Here is a 22,861-nt window from a genome sequence, read left to right on the forward strand (position 1 = left end):
ACTATTGACGCTAGGAAATCAAAATAAAACTTTTTAGGAATCATGACACACACAAACAAAAATATAAGGCTCTTTTTTAGATACAGTGCACATTTTGGAATCAAAAGTATAATTTAAAAGAAGACATATCAGTACTCAAGACAAAGGCAAAATGCTTATCCAATAAATCCATTTATTATGTTGTGGGACAACATTTACAAACCTTACTGTGCAAGAACAGCTGTTGCTGTGTTTTGACGACAGCATGCCCTGAAAACATGGTCTCCTCTCTCACTATTATTAAAGACAACCAAATTAATTTTCCTCTCATGTAGCAGGTAAAGACATCGAATAGCTTTTTGTTTAATTTGATTTCATGGATGCACTGGGCATTTCATTTATTTGAAGCTTGCTCAAAAGAAAAACCTGCAGTTCTTTTTTGCAGAAATGCAAGCCTACAGAAATCAGGTCCAATCGTATCATTGATCCAAAGGAAAGATGAACAAGTATTCACACATTCGTTGATTAATTAAATGAGTATCTGTCATGGGATAATAATATGTACAAATATATCAAAATAACAGATCCAAGGGATGTTTGCCATCAAACATTCAATTACTATACAAACTGATTCTCAGTCACAGCATTCTAACAAGAGTATAACAAAAGCACTTGTGGCATCATAAATTAACAATCATCTATTTCTAACTACAAATCATCTGATATTGCTGCTTAATTTGTTCCAATATCTTTCATCCAGGCTATTTACATGCATGTATGCAATGCCACACTTGGCTGTGGTTTTATTGCTATATCAATTGTGATGTATTTAAAAAAAAAAAACACTCAAATATTCTCCCATGTCTTGATGTTATACAAGAAGTGAGACAAGATTCAGGAGGGATAAACATTTGTGAAAAACCTTCAGTGTTGCGTAAAATAACCCATATAGTATTACAATCTCCAATCAACAGAAAGTAGAGAGAGACTTGTGTGAAAGGTTTGAGGACAGTTTGTTCAGGGGGGGTCAGTGCTGGGAAAAACAAGTAATCAGCAAAAATAAGTGAGGAAATACAATCAGTGAATATACATTCAATTGCAGTGACGAGAGGAACCGACCCATTGTGAACTAAATAAAGAATATCAGGAAAACGCTCCACTGATTTGTATCATTCCTTATAAAACAACCAGAACAGTTGATGAACTGAGTGGAAAGACAACCCTGAAAGGAATGGCAGGACAGGTAAGCACTCATTTAAAATCAGGTTAAATCTCACATAATAATCTCAACATAAGAGCTTTCTTTGTCCAAAAAGAGAAAATCTTAACATTAATGGACTGGCTTCTAAAAGGCAAACATGGTTTTAAACCTAAATAGATCTTCATGGTTATAAAAAGGGTAATCTTCCTCAATGGCTTCCATGTAACATTGCAAGATGATGTGTCCTCCCAGTGTTTCCTTTAAACAATATATAAATCCACACATACATTTAATCTCTTCTAATATATACTTGAAAGGCTATTATTTTTGTAACAGCATAAATGGGATTCTAAGTAATGTAACATAATTTACACAGCATTTTTTCTCTGCGGTCTTCTTAGCTTGGAATCATCTGGAAACTTGTGGTACATTTCCATCTTTTAACTGTCAATCTGTGGCGAGCAATAACTTTTCAAATGGTCCTTTCATAATCTGCAACTTCTCCACCTTCCTTCTCCAACACCGGTCCAGTCTTCGCCAACACTTAGAAAAGGGTCCAAATAATGCAGAGCCTCCTCGTTTCCAGCCGCACTCATCTCGCAACACACCACTTACTTTGTATTCACATTTATTGATTTGTAATAAATCATTACTGGGTGTCTTCCACATAGTTAGCAGGATAGAGGCCTGTTTTTCCTTCCTTGAGCCGACCTCTGCACCAACCCTGATCATCTTCTTCACCGATTTTGGTGAACTCGTCCCCTGGAGGCAGCAGGAAGAAGGGATACATATTTATATTCCAGAAACGATGGATTCAAAATGTGAAGTCTGATCTAAATTGGTTTCACCCATGTGTTTGACTTAGGAGGTTCTATATTTGCTTATTTTCTTTCAGCCGGGAAAACATTTGCTTAGCAAGATTGTCCTATTCCGAATATGAGGTAGTGTTAAACTTCTGCCCTCTTGTAGCCAAAATCATGTAAATCAGAGGGGTCCAAACTAGTTTCACCAAGGGCCACATACAGAGACATATACGAAGGGCTGGGCCGCTCACTAGAGGCATATCGCCTCATAAGTTCAGTTATAAGTTAGCCAAATCAATCAAATGTAGGTAAAGTATGCTTGTGAGTGTTGGCCGCTCATCCCTTAAAACAGAAGCCTCTGATTGATTATAATAAGGAGAAATAAGAAGGGTGTATTTCAAGACTGTTATGGGCTTTTTCAATAGAAAATGTTTCCAACTTGACTGAATTTATTTGAAAAGTGGTCTTATTAACACATGAAAACTACTGTGTAATATATGTTTACAGAAGTACAATATAAGACAAGCACAAGCTTCATTTGTGGGCCATATTCCATTATACTTTTTTAATTTGCTGAGGGCCGCATTTGGCTCCCGGGCCGTAGTTTGGACACCCCTGATGTAAATGAATGCATACAAATTAAAGGTGGGGTATGTCATTTTGGAGAAACCAGCTCGAGTGCGCTAGAATTTGAAAATACACAACCGGAAAAAATCTGCCACTTCCTTCAGACTTCCTTACAGAGCCCCTCCTCCAACACACACAAACGCGCACATGACCAATGAGGGAACGAGATAAGTTTGTGCACGAGATGGAAGACTGACAGGCAGGTAGGCCATCCAGTTACTTTAGCGGGGCTAAAATGATTGGTCGTGCTTTTTACAGTACTACAGCTTCCACAGATTACATTTTTTTATGTATTTATTGTCAACGCACTTAATATATTCATTGCTGTCGGGATGTTAAGAGCATTCCATGGAATACAACAAAAAGTGTTTCTGAAATAAATTACATGACCCACCTTTAACCAGCCACAACCTTTTTTTCCAAGATCATGACAACCCTTTTTTTCCAGGCACATTTTTCTCACCTGTTTCGCAGATTCCTTTTATTTAAGAACCATATATTTATTTTTAGGAAATATATTCCTGGCAAAACCTTTTTATTCAAATGTTCTTAAGCTAGAAAACACAGGATAACACAAATAAATAGATATGACAGAAAATGTATGAGTAAATGACTTGTTTTTGGAGGTAACAGACAGAATTGCGAAAGGTTTTGCAAGTCTGAAAGTTCCTCACACTATTCACTGAATGTACCTGCTTTGAAGGTCAGCTCGTCCTGCTCCTGTCCTTCATAGTCGTAGAGAGCTTTGACGGGGACAGAGACGACAGGAGAAGCCGGCTCGTCTTCGAACGGATTGCCGTCACCGTTGGCAGAGAAAGGGTTACCACCTGTGTCTTCATCTGACCAGTCCTGATTCTTCTCCATACTGCTCGCGCTGGATGGACAGGGAAAGAGACACTTATAAGATGTCATTTTTTGTTAATCTCAGGGCCATCAACGGGGAAACCCAACATGCCAGGCATAAGCAGTAACAAAAGAAAGAAAAGAAAGAAAAGCAAGAAAGACACCAAGTTAAACACACAAAAAGCTCATTTCAAAATCAGACGACAGCTTTGTGATTCATCCTGAAAATATCTTCCTCCTAAATAAGTGTGAACATGCTTACTTGTGACATCGATGCTACAAAGCAAGCGATTGGTTGCAACGTAAATGATTCAAACGTTTTTTGGATGACACTTTAAGATCAAGAGCTTCAAGTGAGAGTGCACACAATGCTGAGGGAAGGCAACAAAACAACAGACACATGACAAATGCAGCAACATAAGGCCAAGCGAGACAAATCATTGTTGTGAAGGGCTGATTGGATTTGAACCTGAACGGCCAACAGAGGGAGCCACCTGAACACAAGAGAGAACTTTGCTCTGACAGAAAGAGTTATACGTTCAGAAAACAATAACACCAGCTCACGCATAAAGATTTACAGTCAGACCTGCTTGTGTCTTTTAAACATATATAAACTTGTTTACCTGCATTTTTGTTGATTTACTGCAACAAAAATGCAGTATGATGGTCAACTCAAAGTTTCAATTGACATATTTGTAACCAAATTCTTGCTTCATAAACTTACAATTACTTTTCTCTCTTTCAATTGTGAGAGAAGTGCTATAAAAGACATGCGTACAAGTGTCTATATTCAGATCTGACTGTAAGACATTTCCCACAGCTGATACATGCGCCCCACCCCCCTGCGCATGACATATAATGTTCTGCGAGACATGGCGCTGTTAGGAGAGAAGGACAGACACACATTGGCGTTGTGTGCAAATGCCAGCGACCATGCAGAGCAACACAACAACTGGCCACCTGATGGAGGAGAGAGGAGTGTAAAGAAAGAAGGGATCAAAGTAACCGAGACAAAGAAATGTTTTGAAAGACACGCGGCACTAACGGCGATCCATGACATAAAGTAGTAAGAAAAAGGCGGGGAGGTAGTGGGTGGGCAATGTTTTTTTTCTTCTGTTCACCAACGTTTTTATTTCCTCTTTTTTCACACTGTTGTGGTTGACTATGGTCTGCTGCTGCTCCACGGCCATCTCCTCCTCCTCCTCCTCCTCCTCCTCCTCCTCCTTATCCTCCTCCTCTCCGTCATCTTCATCAAAGGGGTTTGAACCCACTGGTGCTGTGCTACTGGGTACAGTCAGGCTGACAACATGGGACACATTTAGAGATCTAATGCTGACATGCACACACATGAAGACATACATGACCTGTGGACACGCTAAAATGTTAGCATACTCAGCTAATGAAGTTACTCCCTGCAGTAATAAGCATGACTTCCAACTGCTTAGATAGCACTATGTTTTTTTATGGTAGAAAGACACAACAACTAATCACAATTTCTCTTTAAATACATATATGAGCAAATTGACACTGGCTTATTTTTGATTTAGAAATGTTATTTCCGTGTGACAGACGATGAACAAACGCGCAGGACAACACTCGCTAACGTTGCCTTCAGTGGAGATGTTGGCTAACATGCTACGACTGGCAACACTGATAAGTGACCAATTAAATCCACAATTAAATAAGGAAGTGTAAAAAACTAACATACATTGGCGTGACGAGAACAACTATAAAAGAAGAACCCTTGGGACAAATATATTTGCTGTGAATGTTAAGATTGTAGTGTGGATATGCTATTCAACTGACATGTAGAGGGCGTACTTTATGACCTATACCGTAGCATTAAGAACGTTTTGGCTTGACTTTAGCGGAGCTTCTGAGGTACACACAAAAAAGTGAGACAAAGTTCTTATCTTAAATATAACTTTGAGATGGATGACCCAGTCATTGTTGTATATCTATCTTATAATAAGCCCGAGTAGCATCAACAAGGAGCTGTTTTAGACTAAACAGATAGAAAAGACACCATTACGACAATATGACTTGTTTTTGTCTTTGAGCTAAAAACCCACACACAATGGTCATCGTAATTAACACAAAGCTATAAAAACATAAACAAGACACTTTCTGAGTGATACATAAACCACTTAATTGTAATCTCTAGCTTAGTGTAAATGCAAAAGTTGTTTTCTTCCTACTATTGTCACTCTCCGCATTGAGGAACAAAACCGTGCACCCTCCAGCTGATTCAGAGGAAACACAGGGTTCTCCTCCCTGTTTACTGAACCATTGGAGCATGAGCAGCTGTAACTATCAGTTGGCCCTTCAGAGTGTGAAGCAGAGAAAAGTGAACGCCTTTGTTTGCATAGTCATGCCTTGCTCTCTGAGCCTGAGGAGTTATTACACAAACACCGCTCTGCTGGGACACTGGCACAATGTAACATGGGATGGTTTCAGTCAACAAACAAAGCTGGCTTTAAAACTACCAACCAATGTATTCAAAGAGCTGTATTACTTTCATAATATAGGGGTGTTATAAACAGATAGGGGAAAGATCAAAAAGTGCAAATATGTTGTACGGATGAGAGCTGGCGTTCTGATGCTGATAAAAAAACGACTAAGATAAGTCATCAACCTTCATGTTGGAATTGTTTTTTCACCTCAAGTGCTCTATAAGCGATCCAGATCCTGTACATAAACAAGTCCCGCCCAAAGATGTAGGAAATTACAGGAAAACAATGAGCTGTAAAGGCTTCATGGGGGAGAGGCAGTCAACATTCCCAAGTTCAGAGGTCAAATGCTTCCCGTGCCTGACATTCCCTTTGTCGACTCCTCTAGACACTACCCTCCTGATTCCTGTATATACACCACTCGGACTGACTGAGATCTGTATATAAAGGAGAGTGTTACCAGAACTCATGACAGTGTAATCAAATGTCACTAAAAATTCTAAACGTAAAGGTTGGGTGCACGAGAAGTATTTTTTTTCTTAAATGGGATGTTTGTTGTCGTTTCCATGAACCACTGTTATACTTCCTGGATGCTGTTGCCACAACACCAAACACACATTTCTCTTCAGGGAAACCTAAACTCTTATCTTATCTGGCTTTAAAACATTACGTCAGGCTACTAGAGATTGCCAATCAAACATGAAGTGGCTTGAATTTCATGATACATCAATAGAGCTTTTGTTGCTTGAATCTGAATCAAGTGTGTAAATTATTTGCTCATAAAAACGTCTTTGAACTTCCCAGTACCAGGATCCGTGCTACGAAAGTCTGTGTGTGTTTGTGTGTGTGTGTGTGAGGGATATATTTCCACATTACTTTTTGGCTGGCTTTCAACTATTCACCAGCCGGCTCCAATCCCACAGGGAGGATTTCTTTCCCAACAAACTGTGACAAAATGTTTACTGTTGCCATGGGAACTAGACGTCACTCCCGGAGCTCCCCTTATGCAGCGCTTTACAAGCATTCCTAAAGAGTAAGACGCCACGTGTGGTTTACGGCATTATCTCTGATGTGGGGAGTTTGATTGAGAAGGACAGAGTACGTAAGTGTGTGTAAGTGTGTGTTTTCGTGTGTGTGTGTGTGTGTGTGTATTATGGAAAGATTTTGTGTGTAAGAGACAGAAAGAGTGAGTGGCAGAGTGATGAGGTATATACCTGCTGCTGGTTTTAGCAGGCTGAACCGGCTGGTCAGATCCAGTTTGACTGATGCCGGTCAGTGTGACACCCTCTGATGGCTTCTTCTTTTCCCGTCTACTGAGGGTCCTGTTTAGATCTATGGACCAGTCCTGGGACGGACACACACACACACACACACACACACACACACACACACACACACACACACACACACACACACACACACACACACACACACACACACACACACACACACACACACACACACACACACACACACACACACACTGAGTATCCACTACTACAGAATATCTTCAAAACATGCTTTCACAGCTAGTAGTGGGAGTCACAGCACCAGACACACACTTCAACACAAATGTGTGAAATACTTCTCAGGCCGTGACACTGACCCTGGTATTGAAATTGTACATGTTTTTACAGTACAGTGTTGGCCTGATAAGAGAAGACGAGCAGTATCCATCATTTGCAAAAAGAAACACAGCACCAAGGAGTCTCCCCTCCTCCAGGAAGAGTGGATTAAAGAGAGACCATCACAGCAACACGGTAGAAAAGAAAATGTGTTTGAAAACATTAGTTTTTTCCCCAACCGAGTGGACTTTTATTTCCAGGAGAAATCAACCGTATCTATGAAAACTTAGCAACATGATATCATTTTTTTGCTGGTAATAAATGTCTCACTCTCAAATAACTCTGAGTCAGTCCCTTTGACTTAATGACTTAGCATTAGAAAGTGTGACCTTTGAGATTTCCAAAGACTTTGTCTAACCCCTCTGATCTGACCAGTCATTTCAAAAGTTTAGAGATCAGAAGTCTTGTCTTCCTGTCTGGTTCATGACCTCTGAGTGATTGCTGAGTCATGGTGGCATCATGTGACATACTGCAGGGTTCACGTGGACAGAATTATCAGTGGACTGGTCACAAAGGGGTCAGAGTTCAAAGGTTAGAAGAGACAGTCTCAGCTGTGTTTAGTCAGGTTTTGAGTAATTCTAGAAATTCTCATATCCAGGAAAAAGGTTTGTAAAGATCCTGTAGTTTTCAAGTAAAGGGAACAAATGTGGAAATATCAACATATGTTTGGAAAGGACAGAGCTGTGATCTTTGAATTAAAGCATAATATTCTATGAGTAAAAGATAGACACACACAACCACGTCAAACACTCAGAAAAAGAGGCAGTAAGGAGTGAGAGTGTTATTGGAAAAAAAGGATCCCCCCCCCCACGGCTGCTGTGAAGAAGAGCAGCCCTCCCATGCAGAACTCACTACAATGGACCTTCTCTTAAAGGAGCGAGGATGGGACCAATCAAGATTCTGTCAGACATGGGGAAAGGGAAGCAGGTGTGGAAAGGGTTAATGAGGACAACACAGCCTAGTCCTTAATGGGTGGAGTGTCATATGAAGCACTCAGAAATGTTAGTTAGTACACTTACACCAGGAAAGTATTTTAGGTATTATTTCTATAATAAATAACATGACCAAGAGCCAGGATCTTCTAAAGCAATCAAGATACAAACATGTTGTATTGTTGTTGACATCGATTACATCACTTAGTTTAATTTAATATATACCCTGGTAGACTTAATTTACAGATTATTCTTTTTGATTGTGTGTGTGTGTGTCTTGTCAGAGAAAATGTGTCTTTCTTTCTGAAAAAGCCTTCCAATAAGTCGCCCCATTGTAACAGCTATGCCTGCAAGAGCATTTAAAGAGCTGTCAATTGTAGCAATGCAAGCGCACAGAGCTTTTCTTTCCCTCTGCGGCCTCTTTTTCTTATTTCACCTCCTGTTGGGAAGATGACAGAAACTTCATTCCTCATTGCTGCTCTGACGGTTGAGGAGAGATTTACGTTAACCCCCTGCTGCCAAACACCATACATCAATGACACAGCACATTGAGTCCAGCTTGGGCTACATGTTACACAGATATTGTTGTTATGTTTCGCTTGACATTTTTTTCATACATTTTTAATCCATTTTGCAGTCGGGCCTGGGAGAGCACTTGTTATTTTTAAGAGATGCTAGCATTTCAAGCTATGCAAGGACTGTAATTAGTCATTATAACCTCCCTAAACAAAATATAAGGATCATTACTTTGTCTTCAATGTAAAAATAAAAAAAGATCCTAATGTGATTACGTGTGTATATATATCTGCGACATGAACACTTTTTGGGAACAAATGGAGAAGCGTTATCGATGTTTCTTCTCCACTAATCCCATATCAAACATTATGCATTTTTACAATAAGTCAGAGCTGTAGTACCTCAAACTGGGGCCAGTTCATTGGCATGCCGGGGCCGTGATTGGACCGGAACCATTTCAGGTCCTCTTCAACGTCAGTAGCAGTAATCGTGTCTTCCAGCGTGTGGTAGATTGTCTGGAATCTGAGGAGGCATTATTGTACATTATGAATAGGTGATAGAAAATCTCTCCCTTCCCTGTCTGCCCATGAGGCTGTCATGTGACCTCTGACCTGTGATTGGTTGAGAGATCGAGGTGCTGTTTAACCTCCAGCAACTGCTCCCCGAAGAAGCGAATCCGTTTGTCTTCAAACTGCTGCCACTGCTCAAACACCTGCTCCATGTTCTCCATGTACTGAGGGGTCAGCTTGTCCAGTTCTTCCAGGGATTTCTCATAGCGTTCTTTAGTCTGGGAGAGAAGAGGAATCAAGTGACATTAAAAACATATTAAACACATTAATTCTTCTCGACCTTGATAATAATTTGGCTTTTTTTGTTACTATTGTTCTATGATATGTTAGGTTTCACCTAAAAATGGTTTTGAAAAATACCATTGAAAAATAAATAAACGTTACAGCTCCCAAAACAAAGGGGTTTAGTTTCTTGCTTCTTTAGAATAATATAAGGCAGGCTCACTAAGAGGTTTCTTGGTACAGACCTGACTAGAAAATGAGATAGCGAGGGGAAAAATAATATCTTAAGAAGCTTTTCTAGAAAAATACAACGTCCATGTCTTTCCAAAGGAAGCCCTACCTTCTCCACCTCCTGCTGACACTTCTCCACCTTTTCCTGGAGCTTCTTTTGGGATTCGGGGTTGTTGTTGCTCTCCAGTTTGCTGTTTGTCTCCCTGCTGGCTGCTAGCTTCTCTTCTTTACAGGCAGAGTGGTATGACTTCTTCATCGTTTCCATCTGGAGCCAACAATAAACAAAGAAATGCAGTTAATAGTGCCAGCCTTTTAAAGTAACTTGGAACCAACAACTGTAGAAGTGTAGAAAGATTGGTGTCTGTGGTGTGACTGAGGGATAACGAGTTATAGACAACCTCTCTTTTGGGTTAAGGTGTTGGAAATGGGCCTAAACATAAGCTGTCTTTTCTCAAAATGTGCTGAATGTTACTGCTATTGCCATTTTGTCTTCTAGGACATTTCATTAGATTTTCTCTCAGTTTGAAATGAAAATGATGTCTGAATTAATTAACTTTATAAAACAGAAAAAGTGAAACACTGATGCCAGATGAGTTTGATGAGTGATGCATTTATGAAAGGAACCACTCCTATATCACTTTGTTTATATTTAAATTCCAACAGATAACAATTGAGGAAGCGCACTCAGATATTGTGGTGTTATTTGAAGAGGGCCCTGTGCTGTGACCAGAATAACTGGCTGAAGGCCATGTGAAGAACACAAGGACATTAGTAGAGACATCAGCCTGACCTCCTCTCTAATTTAATATTACAGGAAGCTGTTTGTCAATCAACAGAAACCCACGAGGGCCTTGGACTCGCACTGTATTCATGCCGTGTCTATTATTGACATAATGCACACGTCACCCATGTCAGCGTATAATTTTTCTAGACCAATTAATTAGCCTCATTTCCTCTCTGCCCCCTACCCGCTGTCACTGTCTGTCTTTTCAATCAATAAATCACTCGGGCTACAAAACTGTATTGTTCTGTCGCTGCTCAATGACAAGGCCAGGATGTCACCAGCCGAAGTGACATCACACACACAGGAAATGGGCGCAAGGAGTCTGGAGGTTGCAAAATGGCTTTTTGAAAATACAAATATTTGGCTGTGGACGTTCTTATATGCCTGTGTGGGGACAGAAAGGAATGTGTTTGCTGCCGGGTACACAGGCTGCTAAAATGAAAGCATCAGTAGGAAATACAGTGACCTGATTTTGAACTCGGGGTTGCCCGCCTCCCTCTGTGTTTCCTTCCCTTCTACTGACAGTCAAAGGACTACAGGATACAGTTAACGGCGGCCACACAATGTTTGGTAATAGCTTTCTTATTCAATATGAAGAGGGTTGCAAATGATGTTCCGCTTGTTGTTTAGTTAGCAGGTAGTCAAGGAGGGAAACAATAGTGAGTCAGGGATATGTAGTCATGTGGACTGGAGGGTTACATTCATAGTCATGGCTATAATCAGTGACTTGGAAAATGGCTAACCTGTGGTTTCTGTAAAGCTGTTTATAGTTTAAGACACATCATTATGTGTAATTTTGTCAGCATTTTTTCTGTATTTAACCTTGTTTTAAATGTTATTTTTTAGATATTTTCTTATTTAGTCAACCTCATCCTATTTTAGTGGACTAAAATAATGGGGTGTTTTGTCTTTACTTAGTCAAATACAACTTTTTAAATAGTTTTACTCAATAAAAACTGTTTTTTTTTTTTTTGGGGGGGGTTAAAGATACTAAAGATTTTAAGGCTTTTTTAAATACATTATTGTCTTTTTGATAGAGTCACAGTAAGTGTTCAATGATATCAGTGCATTCTGATAGTTACTCCTAATTAAATATGCCCCTATAATACAAATGAAACTAGTTCATTATCCCGTTTGAGACCCACACCTCTTTGAGTTTCTTCCCCCAGGGCTTCTGAGCCTTGCGGAAGCCGTCGTCCGCCTCTTTAGTCTCTTTGAAGCCGCCGATCATCTGTTTGTGGTACGAGTCTCTCTGCCAGTTCTTCAGCTTCTCGTAGTCTTCTCCCATCAGCGCTGACTTCACGTCCATGTGGAGCTCGCTCACCTTCTCCGCCTCCGTGCACAGAGCAGACCACGCCCGCTCCAGCGTACCATACTGAGGGCCTGAGGGAAGAGTTACTCACCATCAGTGTCAAGGCATTATTATTATTATTATTTCATATTATTGTCTCAAAGAAAGCACACAATCACAGGGACCTTTTTCATTTATTGAATTGCTATATTATTTGACGCTAACAGCTTTACACAATTTCATGTAAAGCTTGAGTTGAATATAAATAGTCCTACCTTTGTCTATGAGTTGGCGCCAGCGCTTTCCCCATTCTGAGAGCTGCTGTGAGTAGGACTTCTCAATACGTGCTCGCTCATGAATACAGGTCATCAGATCATTACAGAGCCGGCTTCCATCGTCTACCCGTTTCACTGAGCGCTTGTAGTTACCAACCTGACAAACAGCAACATGGTTAAAAGGAGCTAGAAAGTGTTAGCCTTTAACCTAGATTATGCTCTCTGAGTGGAGATGATTATTTATGAAAAATTTAAACAGGAGGATTTTATGTTGCGTTGTGGTTAACTTGGTATATTCACTAATATTCAAATGTAACCAGATGTTATTGTCATCTCAATACGCAAAGGATCGAAGGAGCAGGTAGTGTCAAGAAAGTGAAGCGTCTCACCTCCCAGAAGCTGTCACTGGAGACATCCATCATGGAGTCATCGTAGGAGCCCGACATGGCTGCTGCTCCAAGTCACACTCAGAGTGCAGGGCCTGGACAAAATAAAACATCAAATAAATAAAGTGTCATTTAATGAATGTGATTAAAACTGCCTCTTAGCTCAGTTGTTAGAAATGCCTAAAACTACAAATAGAAATGTCATTAAGTATGCAAGCTTAACAAAATGTAATATCACAATCAATCAATACGTCTTTGTTCAAAAAGAGAAACATCTTGAACTATATTAAATTGACTATTCATATATTATATCTAGTATGTTATGAAGAAGAAATATTAACTCTTTGCCGGAGCTTGATTAAACCATACACATTTATGTTAACATTTTTAATTATTTGCTAAAGATTCCACTCCATACAATGACAAAATGAAAGGGAAAACTATCAACATATAGATATATTGTAAAAGATATGCATGTAGATTCATAATACACACTTCCAGATAAGCTTTCAAATTCAGTATAGAATGAGCCAAAATTAGAGACCACTGAGTTACTAAATATATTCACTCAACAGGAAAGAAACCATATCTTTTAATCAGTCCGTTACTCACTGTCACACACTGTTTATCTCTATGAAACCAACAGCCAAAGGACAACATCTACATTCATCATTCTGTCACAACAACATACCTAAGACACTGAGAATAAGGGCGAATAATAATGAGAGAGAAAGTAAGTAGTTCTGAGGAGTGATACGAATAGAAATGGAAGTGTGAGGGGAGTGAAAGTGTGTGATCTGGTTTGATAATCAAGGCAGCAGGTGTGTGTGTGTGTGTGTGTGTGTGTGTGTGTGTGTGTGTGTGTGTGTGTGTGATATTCTGAGAGAGTAAAAGAAACTGTCAAGAAGCACACAGCGGGCAGCTTCCGTTTCCTTCAGACGGGGACCACAGACAGTCCTCTGTTTCTCTCCTCTCCCCCTCTTCTCTCCTCACCGCCATCATTTCACTCTCAACAGTCTCCCTTTATTCATCCTCTTCCTCTCCTGCTGTCCCCATCAGCCTGAAGAGTCTCCTCTCTCTGCAGGCTGACTCGCTCCCTTCTGATCTGCTATCTGGTAACTATATATATTCAGATTGTGTTTCTGTAAAGCTGTGATCTGCAGGGGACACCTGCCATCAGAGTACTGCACTGCAACCATGGGAGACACATTTCAACTCAATGGTGATGATCCAACTAAATAATTGATGTATTGCTTAAAGAATGATTGATAAATTAGATATGGCTAAAAATAATAACTGGTTACAGCCCTAGAGCCCATTTCTCCATGACTCACTCCCTGTAAGAGTCAGACACACTCATCAATAATTGATACTATCTACAAAAATACCTGTCTTGAGTTGTCCACTTGTGATCAAACTGAATGCATTTTAGTGCAGTGTGAACCCACAGGGCCTCTTTCAGCGAGAATTTGACGGCTCGTTCAGTGTGTGTGTGTGTGTGTGTCATTGGCCAATGGTCAGTGGCCCGTGCCCTGAAGGACAGGACATGGACAGAGGAGAGTATTGTGGTCACTGCTAGCTGAGGAACAATCCGCTCTTTAACTGCGTTTGTAGTTTACAATTAGCACACACACACACACACACACACACACACACACACACACACACACACACACACACACACACACACACACACACACACACACCTCTCTTTACATCATTTTTGATCACACAGGGACTGCTGAAACTAAGTTTTTTTTCCTCCCTCATATTCAGTTTTTTTTCCTCAGTTGTTTGTGCATGTTTTGCGATAAAGGATTATTATTTCTCTGCTGGTGGGATCACATCGCTCATGGTTGTAGACCCCTGAAGAATTCTATTAACCCTGGTTATGTCAGGCCTAATAACATGCCACCCTGCTAAGCAGAAAAGGATTGACTTGGAGGAGGGGGTGGGGGTGTGTAATAAAGGCCCAAATAATTTACTGTTAAAGCCAATAGAATATAAAACTGGACTAAATGTCCTTATTTCTCCCTCTCCTGTCGCTAACCTGGGCTGACAGACTGAGATAAACATAAGTAGAAATAATACATTTGCTTTTTGAGCAAAGTGTGTGTGTGTAAAAATGGTATTGCTTTGCGATGCAGCAGCCATTGATTGTGTTGGTGATGGAGCCTGGCTTTCTTTGTTGCTCTGCAGATCAGATGTGGAGTACTGCGGTTTTGCTATATTTGCCATTCATTAGCCAGCAGTGAGGAGATGTCAGGGCGCATTCGCGGGCAGGCCACTCGCGTGATAGCGAGCGTCAAATCAATTCAGTCACCTTGAACTTTGAAGATGAAAGAATAACATGTTGGAATTGGTCTTCCTCTTAGCCTGTACGCCTGTTCAGAAACGCTCGCCCGGTCCTCACGGCTACTGAATGCATTGGTGTTGGGAAAACAATGTCCAACTGATTCATTGATGACATTTCGAGTTTTGTGTTCTGAAGCTCTGCTACACAGGAGTCACCAGGAAAACATGTGGACACCAGTCTACTAAAACTGTATGTGTAGATGTTTCAAGGAAAACATGTGATTGAGAAAAGAAATGCAAAAGCTTAGGCTACCAAACTACTTGGTTAGGTTTAGTGACAGATAATAGTTTGCTTAAAAATGGTTACCCAGCATAATTTTTGTTACGGAATAAAAATTGAATATAGTCTGAGTTGACAGTTGGTCTCCTGGGGAAAGTCCTGGGGCCTCATTTATAAAGCCTTGCGTAGGATTCACGTGGGAAGGTTGCTTACGTAGGACAAAGTAAATAAATACGCACAGACATTTTCCGATTCATAAAACACTGTGTACCGGTGTAGGACTTGCGTACCGGCACATCCTACGCCGGTTTACCTTTATAAATCACAATCAACTCGAAATGCTGTGCAGCTTTTGCGGGCTTCATGTAACGGAAACGCCCTTTCATTCATTCATTTTGACTGACTGCATGAAGAAGAACGCAGGAAATGACGACAGAACAGCTAAAAAAGACATCTCACACCGTGTCAGATTTTCGTTATTTTGGGGAGGTCGAGATAAATCATATTGTTTGGTGGATGCAGTTTGAACCAGAGTAGCAACATGGAGGTCGGATCGTCACCAAAATAAATAAATGGTCCGAAAAAGGTTAATGACAAAAAAGATACACTACCTAACCTTCTTCAGGCAGTGTATCAGTGTGTTTGTACCGGGGACAGGAGACCCCCCCCTTGATGAGAAACTGTAAGAAATGATCGGGGAATCCCTCCGGAGAGGAGTCATGACGACTGGATCTGAATTATTTTTTTGTATTTGGTTGTGTTCAGCTGTCGATCATAATATCCATAATCCACCAGTTAAAGGAAATACAACTAATGTGTTGTGTTATATTATCTGTACAATTGACCACATATGGTGCTCTTAGTTTCCATACGTTTTACGTTAAGAAAATGGCATTGCCGCCCTCTTTACGCACGCCAGGAGGTGCGTTTTGAGACTGGTTACGCCATGCGTGATTCGGGTTTGCCCTCTCTGCTCGTTTGACGCTTGTGGCAACCGTCTTCCTTATTACTTCTTCTTTATACACCTGTATTATGGTATTTTTTTACAATGGAGGAGTAAATAGTCATATAACTTTACTTATTCGTAAACCGTGTTTAACTAATTTCGGTTAGAAATTTTACTAAATGTTATGCGGCAAACTCTGAAGAGGTGGTTTTGTATTGAACCTCTTTATTTATTTATGCCTTTAACAAATACTAGTGTGGGGAGGAAAATGAAGCGAACAATTCTTTACATAACGAGTATTTACCTTACGCCTTTGTCTTCCTGGTGCTTGATGAAATTTGACTGTTCGACACAACGTAAATATATCCAACAAATCTATGCTCGTACCAAAATATATGATAGTACAAATTAGTAAAAAATCACGGCAAACGGGTTTCTGTANTAGTGGAGTAGAATTAGAAAGTAACAATGAGCTGTTATGTGGGTATATATTAATGCTGCCCATTATGGATACAAGCGATTTTCACCCATTTAGTAATTACATGTTTTCAATTTGTACACACCAATTTGTTTCCTATCGCCTAAACCTCCAGGGCTGTACACAGTTTAATACTGTCACCTTCTAATTTTGGGAAAAACGAAAACTACTTTTAAAACTACAATTCCCAGTAGAGAAGTGCCATAGAGAACATGTTGCGAAACACAATAGCCAGTATGTGTAGTTCTAGGGGGGCGTTCGAGTCCACTTTGGAATAGTCTGCCGTGGTTTCGTTCCATTTCAAAGAGCTTGACGCTCGGTGTAACCTTGGCGCACTGCCACTCCAACATCCAATCCCAGAGCTTGAAGATTAATCACGGGGTTTGCCAATGGGACTGTAGTCCCAAACGATAGCTGGGGATTATGGGTAGTGTAGTGTCTTTGGCCATCCTAAACTGATTTTTTTTTCGGATATCATATCGCATTAACAACACCACATCTGGCGTCACAGAGATCTTCTGTTACTGTCCTTTCTTCTTAGAGGAAGTACGGAAACACGTAACTCTATTTGTTTTAATGTTTGAGGTGCAATAAAACTATTATTTTCTGCCTCGCTCATCAGAGTAACAGCTGGCGAAATTACAGCCTCGCCTACTGATTTCACATGTGTGCTCTAAAATGATATTTATAAATGACTATTATCATTATTATAAGCAAGACAATAAATGGCAAAGATATGTAGAAAATAAACGTATTTAAGAGACGTTCATAAGAAACGTAACGGGAGAAAATATGTTTCTAGAAGATATGTAGAAAATAAACGTATTTCAGATACGTTCATAACCAACGTAACGTAGGAAAAAATATGTTTCTAGCCAAACGTAATTGATAATGCAGTTTAGTTGGAACGTAATTTTTAGGAGACAGCGTTGTTTATATAAGAGAGGTTACCTCAAAGGTCAACTCGTCCGTGGCCTGAGCTGTGTAGCGTTTGGTGACGTGGGCAGCAGCGATGGCAGGGACATTGATTGAGGCTTCTTCAGACACTAACAAATGGTTCCCCTTGTTTTCGATCTGTAAAAAACAACATAAGCAAGATTTAAAGTAATACATTTTTAAAGAGTTAGACATGTTGGCCAAATTTAGCGGAGGGAGAAGCGGCTGCTCTTGCTCTATTTTAATGGAAGGAGGGATATACTGTAAGTATCACGTGTAGCAAAAGTATATTTTACAGAAGTATGGTTTTTTTTGGGTGTATTTTACCTTGTAATTACTTCTGGCTTGCCTAGCCCGTTATACAATCATATTGGGTTGGATTTTGTAAGTAAAACACACTGATGCAGCAGTAATTTCCCCAAAGAACAGACAACATTTTTTCACATTCTAGTCAAATTGTATAAATCGCATCACAGCATATCACATGGCACCTTTCAAGCCAACTTCCTTCCACCTATGACTACATGTTTTACACTTAGTTTTTTAGCTAATTTACATGCACACAAACCTATAAAACATATTATTACAGGAAAGGGTAAAACCCAAAAGCATAATAGGGCTCTTTTCAGTAGTAAAGTCAAGTCCTTCACTCTTTGATAATTTCCTTTACATAGCCCCTGAAATTCATACATTATTTTACCAGCTGAAAATGGGCAAACAACTTTCTTCCCAAAAATATGCAAATGTTGCTTTAACCAATCTGTTTGAATATTAAAGTCAATATTAAATATTGATGTCACTTAATGGGGTTAAAATGTAGAGAGTGAATAACTGATATGAAGAGCAAACAGCTGATAAGAAGATACCTCCATCCATGTTAGCACTGGTCCACAGTTGATCTTGTTGTCAGCAATGGCGGAGAATCTGGACAGGTAGGTGGCCAGCATCTTGGTTACAGACTGAATAAAGACAAGATTATCAAGATTTAATAAAAGTCTGGCAATTTAAGAGCAATTTTCCACACTTCATGCAACAGAACAGACTAATTTCATGAGAGATCAGAAATACTGGGGTTAAACTATGTGATACCTCAACAGTTTCCTTTAATGTGTCGTATCGTGGCAGCTCTGTGAGCTGGGAGTAACGCCGATCATAGATACACAAGTGCAGATGTTTGTCCAGCACCCGAAAGTCTTCATAGGACCTGGTTACCAGCCAGTTACGACTCTGACAAAAGAGACAAAAATAAACTTTTGTAAGATTGAGTGGAGAAAGCTAGTTTCAGTTATTTTCCGAAATTAGTCCGGTGATACTAAACTTGTCCTCTCAATAGGGTGCATTCCAAAAGTTTTTCAAATTCACATCAAAATAAATTGATTCCCATGGGATTTTTTGTTATTACTGTAAATGTAAAAGTAGTTTTCTGCTGTAAAATATCTGGCTGGACTGTCATACAGGCCAAGTGTCAATAGTTGTACCAAGTTTTATGTTAAGTTATTAAGTGAGTTAATATTAAAATAAAGATTTAAGGAAAGATGGGCCTTAAAATGTTTATTTATTTTATCTGAAACATTACATTTGTTTGTTTGACAACTGGCCCCTGACTTCCTGACGTTTGCAAAAAGGCCCATCAGGCAGAGCAAGTTGTGTGTCTCTGTTGGAGTCTATAATACAAATGCAGTATATAATACTACCTGGCAAGTGACCTGGACCAGAAACACAGGCTCTTTGGAGTCCTGACCAGCCTTCGGTCCTTCAATCTGCCCCTCTGCGAAGGCCAACTGGGACCGGAGAAAAAAATAGAGAGACAGAGGCGTCAGTAGTGAGAGGGCCTACACTTTAAATAATGGATGCTTATAATACAACAACCTCTTAGCATGTGACCTGCTATACAAGAGGAACACCGTGTCCAAACTCCATTTTCCATTAAATAGTAAAAACACTTTTATACTGAGCAGCACAACTAGAGTTATAAAGAACAACGGGAAGTAATGCCTGAAAAAAGATTAAAATATCATGAATGTGCCAGTCTTCATGATAGCGTTTATTTGGGAAATATTCTGGTATTTCATCTGCAACCAACATAGCTATGATTTATATTATCACCTCATCAAAAATCCTGCAGTATGACATATATATTGCATAAACTGCCAGCTAAACATCAGCGCTGGGTGGCAGTGTAGATTTAGCACAGATTTCTATAGTATATGACCCAAAATTGAGAAGATCAAAGCCTTGCAGGAGTTTGGGAATAAATTGATAGACATTACTGAAGAAGAGACTTCAAAGGCCTTGGAAGCTAAGGGAAGTTTTGGCTATTTATAACTGTAAGAAACTCATCCACATAGTCTGTTACACAACACACAGCGACCTAGTTACTGCTCAACAGTAATACAGCAAACCAGACTGACAAACACAGAATGAGACATTTGTTCTGAAAAAGGTCATGTTGGAAGAGCTCTAATTCTCTGCAAGGATTTGTATAAAATGTTAGCATGAGCTAAGCGCTTGAATTAAGGACTGAAGGGGGTCAGGAGGGCAAAGGCATGATGGGTAGCAGGATCACACAGAGAACTACAGATCAGCAAAGATCCTTTTTGCATAGAAAAAAACATTAGCTTGATACAAATTAAAATAATAAAAGCAAAAATCGAAAAGTTTGCACTGAAAGCATGCTGAGCATCACTTCCTCTGCGCACACTTTCAAGAGTACACCTTTCAAAATAAGACATGCTAACACAGCTCAGATATCAGGCGGTGCCTGCATTAGCTCATATATTTACATACAATCTGGCCCCAGAAGGACAAATTAATACACACAAATCCCCCACGTTTGGGTTACCTGCCACTAAGGCATCTCAGATATCCATCCGCGGCTGGAGGAAGTGTCTCTCTCTTTGTGTGCAGCCGCAGTCCTGGACCTCAGTGAGCTCCTCCAACAACAGAAAGGTTGGCTGAGGGGCAGCAGAGTTTAAATGCTGCTCCTTACTCGCCTGTGTGCCGTCCCCTGCCACCTTAAATTGCTCATTCCCAGAGCGTTGGATCACCATGCGCTTACTGCTCTATTCAAAGCAGAAAATATTTAAAAGATGATGCTTGCCACAGTGTGTCTTACCCCCCTTCCTACCCCCCTCTTTCCATCTCTTCCCCCTCCTCCCACTCCTGTACTCTGCCTCCGTCGCCCTCCCCCCTCTCTAACCAGTCCCGCCTCTCCAGCGACAAAGGGGGGGGGGGGGCGTTAAATGGGCTCGACCGGCACACATAAATGCACATGCTCGTCCATCATAAGGAGGGGAAGCTGCACGGGATAGATAGACAACCCTCTTTCATTTCAAATCATTCATTCCACTCTCAAGGCGAGACTGGGGCTAATCTGGAGAGAAATCAGCATGGAAGCATTCTGCTGTCCTTGTGCTACTCTGCGATTAAGAAACATGAGACTGATCACTACCCTCGCTTTCTCCCGCCACAGTCTATGAACCCAGATGCAGGCAAATGCATCATGGGATATGCAACAAGAAAGAAAAACTCATCCCTTGCTTAGACCAAGTAGAAACATTTAACAATAATAACAGAGATGGATGTGATCGTAGAGTCCACTGAGTAAATGTGTGTGCAGACGGCTCTCAGTGTCAGTGAGTCCCCAGACTAATATTTCTCTTCCAGCTCGGCTTCTCTTCTTTTTTTCTTTTCAAGGTCACTGAAACGGTGGTGGTGCTGCTTTACTAGCCTCTACTCCACTGATGGAGCCATCACATCATGGCATGGCAACCACAGCAGGACGTTTACACAACAGAGACAGAGAGAGCTTCCTGGGACTTAAGTCCCATCCAGTCCGCCACACTGTCCATTAACCCTGCATGTGGGGCTTCAGCCCCTCTGCGTGCATGCACTGCTCATGCTCTCTTTCTGTGTTAATCTCCATTGGCAGCTTTTGTTTTTTTTAGAGAGACTACTGCTGCACTCTGCTGGCAACCAACCTGAACAGCACTGATGTTTAACCAGGCCGGACCAAGAAAAAAGCTATGGAAAAATTATTTTTTAGCATTTTCTTATCAAATGGGCCACAAATAAGCACAAACACATTTTTTTTTTGTTGACTGACCACACAGTTTTGTTTTTATGAGCCTCTACCAAATGGTCGAACTGGCCTTCTATGGTAAAAGTAATCATCATATACAGTACAGTATTTGTATGCATCAAACTCAAATAAAACACAAACTCAAATACATTTGTTTCTTTTATGGAAAATGAGCAATATATACAACCAGATATATTCATAAAAGATAATAAATTATAATTGTAAAAAAAATAAAATGGAAAAAAGTAATGTAAAGTGTTTTTCATGATAAAAAAAATACTTGCTCATCTTACTGTATATGCTGAATTGGCCTAACAGGAAACCACTGGCCGAACAGCACATGTCCATATCCTGTGTTGGCCTAACTTGCTCATCTGTGTGCAATTTTGGGCTGAATGCCATGCATGAAAGGTGCTATATAAAATATTATCACTCTTTCACTCTGAGACTCATAAGGCAGTAATAGATTTAGTAATATTACCATGAATCTAGCCATTTATTTACCATATTTTATTGGAAAACATTTGAACTCTGAAAAAGTCATATTGCTAGCTTACCATAAAAGGCCAATTCGACCGATTGGTTGAGCATATTTTCAAAAAAATAATTACACCCTTGTTAAAACTTTTTTTGTGCATCAAGTTATCTAATTATGTTCAGTCAGTGCCCTGCCACTAAAATATGTCAAAAAGGATATGGTTACCTTACAAAAGTTGACCAAAAAGAGTGATTTCTTCAGCAGTGATTTTTAGCATTGCCAACTTTCTCAGTTGAAGCTAGCTGAAGGGCATTCTGTTTGAACCACAGTGACATCTAGAGGTTGTTTTGTGCATAACATGTCAACCAAAGGGTAGAGCTGGCTGAATCAGATGGAGTTCAACTTTTTTTTTTTTTTTTTCAACAAGATATCGAGACGCGAAATGTGCTCTACCAAATGGTGGTGCTGGCAGTTAAAAGGTTAACAGCCACTTCCACACACACAAGTGAACAACTACTAGTGCTTCACTGTGTCTAATAAACTTAAATATTGTTCTTAGACTACAAGTCCAAATCATGTGTTGGCTGGTGAGAGTAGTTATATCCAGGGGTGCACATAACTGGTACGCAGGTA

General features: G+C 40.1%; 3 protein-coding genes and 1 long non-coding RNA gene across 9 annotated transcripts in view; 1 reads left to right on the forward strand and 3 right to left on the reverse strand.

Annotated features, from left to right (window-relative positions):
- LOC104965314 (protein kinase C beta type-like) overlaps nt 1-22,861 on the forward strand; it is a 469,227-nt gene that overhangs the window by 310,464 nt on the left and 135,902 nt on the right. The gene's annotated exons all lie outside the window — the stretch shown is intronic.
- lmo3 (LIM domain only 3) overlaps nt 1-22,861 on the reverse strand; it is a 224,206-nt gene that overhangs the window by 188,570 nt on the left and 12,775 nt on the right. The gene's annotated exons all lie outside the window — the stretch shown is intronic.
- pacsin2 (protein kinase C and casein kinase substrate in neurons 2) lies at nt 156-12,830 on the reverse strand. 2 transcript variants are annotated; one of them, XM_010793552.1, is made up of 10 exons: nt 12,738-12,830; nt 12,349-12,505; nt 11,930-12,165; nt 10,108-10,263; nt 9,588-9,763; nt 9,378-9,498; nt 7,118-7,248; nt 4,579-4,752; nt 3,303-3,484; nt 156-1,942 (listed from the first exon to the last, which is right to left on the reverse strand). In XM_010793552.1, exons 1-10 carry the CDS (start codon nt 12,792-12,794, stop codon nt 1,830-1,832), a joined length of 1,503 nt encoding a protein of 500 aa, XP_010791854.1. In that variant the 5' UTR covers nt 12,795-12,830; the 3' UTR covers nt 156-1,829. The 2 variants fall into 2 exon arrangements, with proteins under 2 accessions (XP_010791854.1, XP_010791855.1); XM_010793553.1 differs by lacking the exon at nt 4,579-4,752.
- On the reverse strand, nt 17,689-20,664 carry LOC104964703 (uncharacterized). Its single transcript, XR_800453.1, has 5 exons — nt 20,512-20,664; nt 19,364-19,450; nt 18,759-18,896; nt 18,536-18,628; nt 17,689-17,807 (listed from the first exon to the last, which is right to left on the reverse strand). It is a non-coding gene; the product is annotated as an uncharacterized lncRNA (long non-coding RNA).

The sequence above is a fragment of the Notothenia coriiceps genome, unplaced genomic scaffold, assembly GCF_000735185.1.
Source record: "Notothenia coriiceps isolate Sejong01 unplaced genomic scaffold, NC01 NC01_scaffold00037244, whole genome shotgun sequence".
Taxonomy (NCBI): Eukaryota; Metazoa; Chordata; class Actinopteri; order Perciformes; family Nototheniidae; genus Notothenia; species Notothenia coriiceps.

Excerpts from the sequence above, each read along its gene's own strand:
- pacsin2 (XM_010793552.1), bottom strand. The coding sequence starts at position 12,794 with ATGTCGGGCTCCTACGATGACTCCATGATGGATGTCTCCAGTGACAGC. Across the intron at positions 9,764-10,107 it reads GTCAGCAGGAGGTGGAGAAG|ACTAAAGAACGCTATGAGAA; the intron begins GTAGGGCTTCCT and ends CTTCTCTCCCAG. Across the intron at positions 9,499-9,587 it reads GATCTCTCAACCAATCACAG|ATTCCAGACAATCTACCACA; the intron begins GTCAGAGGTCAC and ends ATGCCTCCTCAG.